This window comes from Tupaia chinensis, unplaced genomic scaffold (assembly GCF_000334495.1).
Source record: "Tupaia chinensis unplaced genomic scaffold, TupChi_1.0 Scaffold000086_1, whole genome shotgun sequence".
In the NCBI taxonomy this organism is placed as follows: Eukaryota; Metazoa; Chordata; class Mammalia; order Scandentia; family Tupaiidae; genus Tupaia; species Tupaia belangeri.
This window is the reverse complement of record NW_006159548.1, coordinates 5,150,361-5,157,860: the sequence shown is the minus strand read 5'-3', so window position 1 is coordinate 5,157,860 and position 7,500 is coordinate 5,150,361. Positions and strand designations below refer to the sequence as shown.

Genomic DNA, 7,500 nt, shown 5'->3' with positions numbered 1-7,500 from the left:
ATGCCATCTGCTGGCCCTATTCTAAAGTTGGTATTTGACCATTAAGGTGTGGTGGGGAGTGGGACTTTTGCAGCTACTGAGAACCAATGATGCTTGATTATTAATTTATAGGTATCAGGGTCTCCTCTGTCAGATGATTCAGCGAGGGATTCGCCTGGAATGGAACACCAGCACTGAGGATCATTTTGCTTCTGAACTGGGTAGGTCTGACTTTTCCTACTTAGAGCTGTGTAACCTGTAAAACCTTAAGCAGTAAGAATTCTGCACCTTCATTTGGCCACTATGGATTGGCTGCTCAGGCTCCACTTGCTACTGCCAGACTCTGTTCAGCTCCAGCCCCTCTCAGGCTGCCTCTCCAGGTTTTGCAGGCTAACCTGGGCTGGGCTCCACTTGGACCCAGCAGACCTAGCTCCCCTCTGACCCTCGTGGGGTTTCTTGCGTACGACCTACTTGGGCCCTGCTGGCCTCTAGGCTCTGTGAGAAGCCCCTCCTGGGACCTAACTGGACATGCTTCAGTACCTCGTGGCCCCACTCCTGTTAGGACCTCACAGATCCCCCTGCCAGGGTCTGCAAAGGCCCACTCAGGTCTGTGTGGCTAGGCCTGTGAGCTGTTCTACCCAAGCCCAGCTTGGTTTTGATGGCCTCCAGGCCACATGAACTGACGCCTCCAGGCCCTATGTGGGCATGCATGGGTCTCACTTGGTCCTACCTGCCTCCAGGACACATGAACCAACACCTCCAGGCCCTATGTGGGCATGCGTGGGTCTCACTTGGTCCTACCTGCCTCCTGGACACATGAACCAACACCTCCAGGCCCTATGTGGGCATGCGTGGGTCTCACTTGGTCCTACCTGCCTCCAGGCTTCACCAACTCCCCTAGGCCCTATGTGGGCATGTGTGGGTCTCACTTGGTCCTACCTGCCTCTAGGACACATGAACTGACACCCCCTAGGTCTTGTGTGGGCATGTGTGGGTCTCACTTGGTCCTACCTGCCTTCAGGCTTCACCAACTCCCCTAGGCCCTGTGTGGGCATGTGTGGGTCTCACTTCGCCCTACCTGCCTCCAGGCTTCACTGGCTCCCCTGCCAAGGCCCCACTCAGTCCACTTGGGCCCACTCCCTTCAGGGCCTCCTGTTAGAAAGGCTCAGGCCCTGCTTGTCCCTCACCTATCCCTGAACCCCCCAGACCCTGTGAGGCCTGCTGGGCTCCACCTGCTGCCCCTTACCTTGAGTACTCCTGCTTGGACCCCTGCTCCTTCCGAACTCCATTAAAGGCATACTGCCTGAGCCCTGCTCACCCTGGAAAAACACTGAGGCCCCCTACCTGGGCTCACACAGTCCCAACTGCCTACTGGCCTTAAAGAGGAGGCCAGTGGGGCCCCACCCACCCCGAGCCAGTTAGGTCCTTTCCACAGCCTCCTTCCTCCTGCTGTATCAGCAGCCCCTGCCCTGGCCCATCCCACCTGCCAGAAATCACTTACTGTAATCTCTGAAAATATAGATTTCTATACAATGATGTCAACCAGAACCATGCCAAAATAATTCATTTAACTAGCATTAGAAGTCACAGCCATAGGAAAAAATAATTACCAAATTAAAAGAAAAATACTGCCAATATAGAATCTACTCCATAAATCAGGAAGAAATGGGTGCTCTATCAGATGCCTAAATGTCAATATAGGGACATAAGAAATATGAAAAACCGAGGACACATTTACCCTTCAGTGACCACACTAACTCCTCATTAAGAATAGATAAAATATGGAACCAGCAATTGGCGTAATGGCTATGTCACTGGACTCCCATGTAGTCAACTGCGGTTTGAGTCCCGGACCCGGTAGCTTAAACTCACACTGGGCATGTGTGCGTGCGTGCCCAAGATCCCGAGAGGAGAATGGAGGAGAAGGGATTGTGGCATGGCCATCTCCCCTGGGGGGTGATTTCTCACTTTCTGTCTCTCTGTCTCTCTCTGTTTTTCTGGCGAGTGCACACACCCTATAGCAAAACCTCTCCAAAAAAAAAAAAAAAAAAGAATAGATAAAATACAAGAAAGCACAGGAGTGTCAGAAATGGAATTCAAAATATGATCATAGAAAAACGCAGTGAGGTACAAGAGAATACAGATAATTTCAGGAGATGAGTAAAACATTTGAGATTTTCAATAAATAGCCATTTAAAAAAAAAGACAAACAGAAATTCTAAAGTTGATAAGTGCAATACAGGAAATAAAAAATTCTGTACCAGGGCCAGCAGGTGGTGTGGTGGTTGAAGGCACTGGACTCCCACAGAGCCAACCATGGTTCAAGTCCCAGATTTCGTGGCTTGCTCTCGCTCTCTCTCTCTTTTTCTCTCTCTCACTCACTCCCTCTCTGGTCAAAATAAAATAAGTAAATAAAGTTAAATAATTAAAAAAAAAAAAAGAAATCTGTAGTGAGCATCAACAGCAGATTATACCAAACCAAAGAGGGAATCTCTGAACTTGAAGACAGAATTTTCTTTTTTTTTTTTTTAACAGAGATTTTTGCTGTAGAGTGCCTGTACTTGCTGGAGAGAAGGAGACAGAAAGTGAGAGATCACCCCCTAGAGGGATGGTCATGCTGCAGTCCCTTCTCCTCCATTCTCCTCTCTGGATTTTGGGCATGCATGCACATGTGCCTGGCGTGAGTTTTAAGCCACCAGGTCTGGGACCTGAACCATGGTCGACTATGTGGGAATCCAGCAGTGTAACCATTCTGCCATCTGCTGGTCCCGAGGCAGAACTTTTAATTTTTTTTGGAGGGGAGGTTTTTGCCTATTATAGGGCGTGTGCACTAGCCAGAAAGACAGAGAGAGATAGAGAGACAGAAAGCAGGAAATCACCCCCCAGGGGGATGTCCACACCACAACCCCTTCTCTTCCATTCTCCTCTCAGGATCTTGAGCATGCATGCACATGTGCCTGGCGTGAGTTTAAGCCACCAGGTCTGGGACCTGAACCATGGTCGACTATGTGGGAATCCAGCAGTGTAACCATTCTGCCGTCTGCTGGTCCCGAGGCAGAACTTTTAATTTTTTTTGGAGGGGAGGTTTTTGCTTATTATAGGGCGTGTACACTAGCCAGAAAGACAGAGAGAGATAGAGAGACAGAAAGCAGGAAATCACCCCCCAGGGGGATGTCCACACCACAACCCCTTCTCTTCCATTCTCCTCTCAGGATCTTGAGCATGCATGCACATGTGCCTGGCGTGAGTTTAAGCCACCAGGTCTGGGACCTGAACCATGGTCGACTATGTGGGAATCCAGCAGTGTAACCATTCTGCCGTCTGCTGGTCCCGAGGCAGAACTTTTAATTTTTTTTGGAGGGGAGGTTTTTGCTTATTATAGGGCGTGTACACTAGCCAGAAAGACAGAGAGAGATAGAGAGACAGAAAGCAGGAAATCACCCCCCAGGGGGATGTCCACACCACAACCCCTTCTCTTCCATTCTCCTCTCAGGATCTTGAGCATGCATGCACATGTGCCTGGCGTGAGTTTAAGCCACCAGGTCTGGGACCTGAACCATGGTCGACTATGTGGGAATCCAGCAGTGTAACCATTCTGCCGTCTGCTGGTCCCGAGGCAGAACTTTTAATTTTTTTTGGAGGGGAGGTTTTTGCTTATTATAGGGCGTGTACACTAGCCAGAAAGACAGAGAGAGATAGAGAGACAGAAAGCAGGAAATCACCCCCCAGGGGGATGTCCACACCACAACCCCTTCTCTTCCATTCTCCTCTCAGGATCTTGAGCATGCATGCACATGTGCCTGGCGTGAGTTTAAGCCACCAGGTCTGGGACCTGAACCATGGTCGACTATGTGGGAATCCAGCAGTGTAACCATTCTGCCGTCTGCTGGTCCCGAGGCAGAACTTTTAATTTTTTTTGGAGGGGAGGTTTTTGCTTATTATAGGGCGTGTACACTAGCCAGAAAGACAGAGAGAGATAGAGAGACAGAAAGCAGGAAATCACCCCCCAGGGGGATGTCCACACCACAACCCCTTCTCTTCCATTCTCCTCTCAGGATCTTGAGCATGCATGCACATGCACACGGTGTGAATTTAAAGCACCGGGTCCAGGACTCGAACCAGGGTCAACTACATGGGAGTCCAGTGACATAGCAATTACCCCAACTGCTGGTCCCCTGAGATGGAACTTTTAAAATAGCCCAAAACATCCAAAAGGAAGAAAAATACATAACTGTTAAAATGCAGACAACATGTAGAAAATCTGAAACACGGTTAAGTGAGCAAAGATGTGCAGAAAGCAAGGAGATGAGAAACCTGTAGAAAATCTATTTAATGAAGCATTATCTGAAAACTCCAAGTCTAGAGAAAGATACAGATATCCCAGGAAATTCAAAGCTTTTTCACTAAAAAAATGGGAACAAGGCAAGGTTGTTCACTTTCTCCACTCCTTTCTAACACAACATTGGAAGTTCTAGCCAATGCAATCAGACATGAGAGTGCAGTGAAAGACATTCAAATAGGAAAAGAGGAAGTGAAACTGTACTGATCTGTACTTAAGACAACATGATTACACATATAGAAAAACCTCTATTTTGGGGCCAGCAGGTGGCATGGTGGTTGAAAGCACTGGTTTCCCACATGGCCGACTGCGGTTCAAATCCCAGACCTAGCAGCTTGCTTTCTCCCTTTCCCTTTCTCTCTCACTCTCTCTTTCTATCTCTCTGGTCAAATGAAATAATAATAACAAATGGAATTAAATAAATAAATAAATATTAAAAAACCAAAACCTCTATTTTATTTATAAATTCAGTAAAGTTACAGGTTTCAAAATCAACCTACAAAAATCTGCATTTTTGTACACTAACAGCAAATGAACTGAGATAGATAAGAAAGCAGTTCATTCATAAAAGCCATACGCAAGCACACAAACCTTGGAATAAATCTAACCAAAGAGATGAAAGGCCTCCATAATGAAAACTACAAAAATTGAGGAAAGGAATTGAAAAATGATACAACAAAATCCCTTGTTCTTAGATTGGAAAAATCAATATGACTAAAATTTTGATACTACGTAGACTAATCTACAAATTCAGTGAGATCTCTATCAATATACCTGTAACACTCCTCATGGAAATAGAAAAAAAAAAAAGCATGAAATTTATCTGGAATCACAAAAGATTCAAAATTGCAAAAACAATGCTATGCAAAAAGAATAAAGGTAGAGGCATCTCTCTACCTGACTTCAAAATACATTCTAAAGCTATAAATCAAAACAGTATGGTACTGACACAAAAACAGATACACAGACCAATGAAATGAGTAGAGAATCCCAAAATAGTCCAACAACATACAACCAACTGATTTCTGACAAAGGTTCCAAGGCAATCCAGTAGAGAAAAGACATTGTTTTCAATAATTGGTACATGGAAGACGGGATACCCATCTGCAGAAGAATGAAACCAGACGCCTATCTCTCATCATTGGCAAAAACTAATTAAAAATAGATTAAAGAATTGACATAAAGCCCAAAACTATACAACTGTTTGAAGTTACTTGTGGAAAACACAGGGGAAATACTTCAAGACATTGGGGTAGGTAAGTTGGTAAATATTTCTTAAATATGACCCCCAAAGCACAGGTAACAGCACCCAAAATAGATAAGTGTGATTTAAAATCTTCACAGCAGAGGAAACAAGAAAGAGAATCTGCAGAATGGAAGCAGGGGTGGGAGATTGGGGCTGATTTCAGGAGAAAATAGTTAACAAAAGAAAGCAGCTAAACAGATGAAATAGATAAGCTATGGAATGAGATACCACACAGAGTAAAAAATGGCATGGAAAATTCAATACATATATTTTAAACAAAAAGCGTAGAACTATTTAAAAAAAAAAAAAACAGAGTTTTTTCTTTTTCTTTTTTGTTAGAGAGTTTTTTGGCCATAGGATATGTGCTCTGACCAGAGAGACAGAGACAGAAAGCAATAAATCACCAACTCCCCCTGGGGGAATGGCCGTATCACGATCCCTTCTCCGTTCTTCTCCTGGGATTTTGGACGTGCATGCACACGTGCCCAGTGTGAGGTTTAAGCCACCAGGTTCACAACTCAAACCATGGTTGACTATGTGGGAGTCCAGTGACATAACCATACCATTTGCTGGTCCCTTAACAGAGATTTTTTTGTTATAGGGTGCGTGTGCTCAGCAAACAGAAAGCGAGAAATCACCCCCCACAAGGGATGGCCACACTGCAATCCCTTCTCTTTCATTCTCCTCTTGGGATTTTGGGCATGCATGCACACACGTGTGATGTAAGTTTCAAGCAGCCTGGTCCAGTATTCAAATTGTGGTGGACCATGTGGGAGTCCAGCGATGTAACCATTACACCATCTGCTGGTCCTGAGTAGAACCATTTTAAAATATACACAACATAACGTGTGTTCATTGTTGAAGAAGATGGATATGTCTATATATTACACTTTACACATGCTTTGAAAAATTATACTGTCCTCTACTAAGAGGTACAATGATTTTATGTAAACTAAAAATTACAGTAAAAACAATATAAACTATCCTGTAGCCAGCTAAAGACTCCGTGTTTTCAACCAAAACTTTCTCTCATGATTGGTTACATAAGAACTCCTGATAAGGAGCTGTGCACTTTCAAAAAACCAGAGGTACGGGAACCAGCAGTTAGCATAATGGCTATGTCGCCGGACTCCCACGTGGTCGACCGCAGTTTGCGTCCCGGACCCAGTGGCTTAAAACTCACGCAGGGCGCGTGTGCATGCGTGCCCAAGATCCTGAGAGGAGAATGGAGGAGAAGGGATTGCAGTGTGACCATCCCCCCTGGGGAGCGATTTCTCGCTTTCTGTTTCTGTGTCTCTCTGTCTCTCCTGTGTGCCCTATAGCAAAAATCTCTCTCTATAACAAAGGTCTCCTGTATTTTATTACATATATTTATGTAAATTTAAGGCGTCAAGTATTCAAGGACACATGCTTATCTCCCTCATCACTCAGTTGCCCGGTGGGCTTGTAAATCAGATAATCTGTTAACCTCTACAAAGCGTTTTTAGCATACGTGACATTATATTCCTGAATTCATAGGACCAGCAGATGGCCCAATAGTTACGTTGCTGGACTCCCATATGGCTGAGTGTGGTTTGCGACCCAGACCTAGCAGCTTAAAACTCACGCTGGGTATGTGTGTGTGCGTGCCCAAAATCCCAAGAGGAGAATGGAGGAGAAGGGATTGCGGCGTCGCCATCTCCCTGGGAGGAGGTGACTTCTTGCTTTCTGTCTCTCTGTCTCTCTAGCGAGTACATGTGCTCTATAGCAAAAATCTCTCTCAAAAAAAAAAAAAAAGGTTGGGCTTGGGAACCAGCAGTTAGTGTAATGGCTATGTCGCTGGACTCCCACGTAGTCGACCCCGGTTCGCGTCCCGGACCTGGTGGCTTAAAACTCACGCCGGGCGCGTGTGCGTGCGTGCCCAAGGTCCCGAGAGGAGAATGGAGGAGAAGGGATT

The 7,500-nt window shown here is 45.5% G+C and overlaps 1 protein-coding gene across 2 annotated transcripts in view; it reads left to right on the top strand.

Annotated features, from left to right (window-relative positions):
* Positions 1 to 7,500, top strand: part of CDKL2 (cyclin dependent kinase like 2) — a 62,309-nt gene that overhangs the window by 52,108 nt on the left and 2,701 nt on the right. For both annotated transcript variants that reach the window (XM_006142937.2, XM_006142938.2), the window contains exon 13: positions 112 to 200. In XM_006142937.2, the coding sequence (XP_006142999.1) occupies positions 112 to 177 (66 nt within the window). In that variant the 3' untranslated portion in view covers positions 178 to 200. The remainder of the gene's footprint in view (positions 1 to 111; positions 201 to 7,500) is intronic.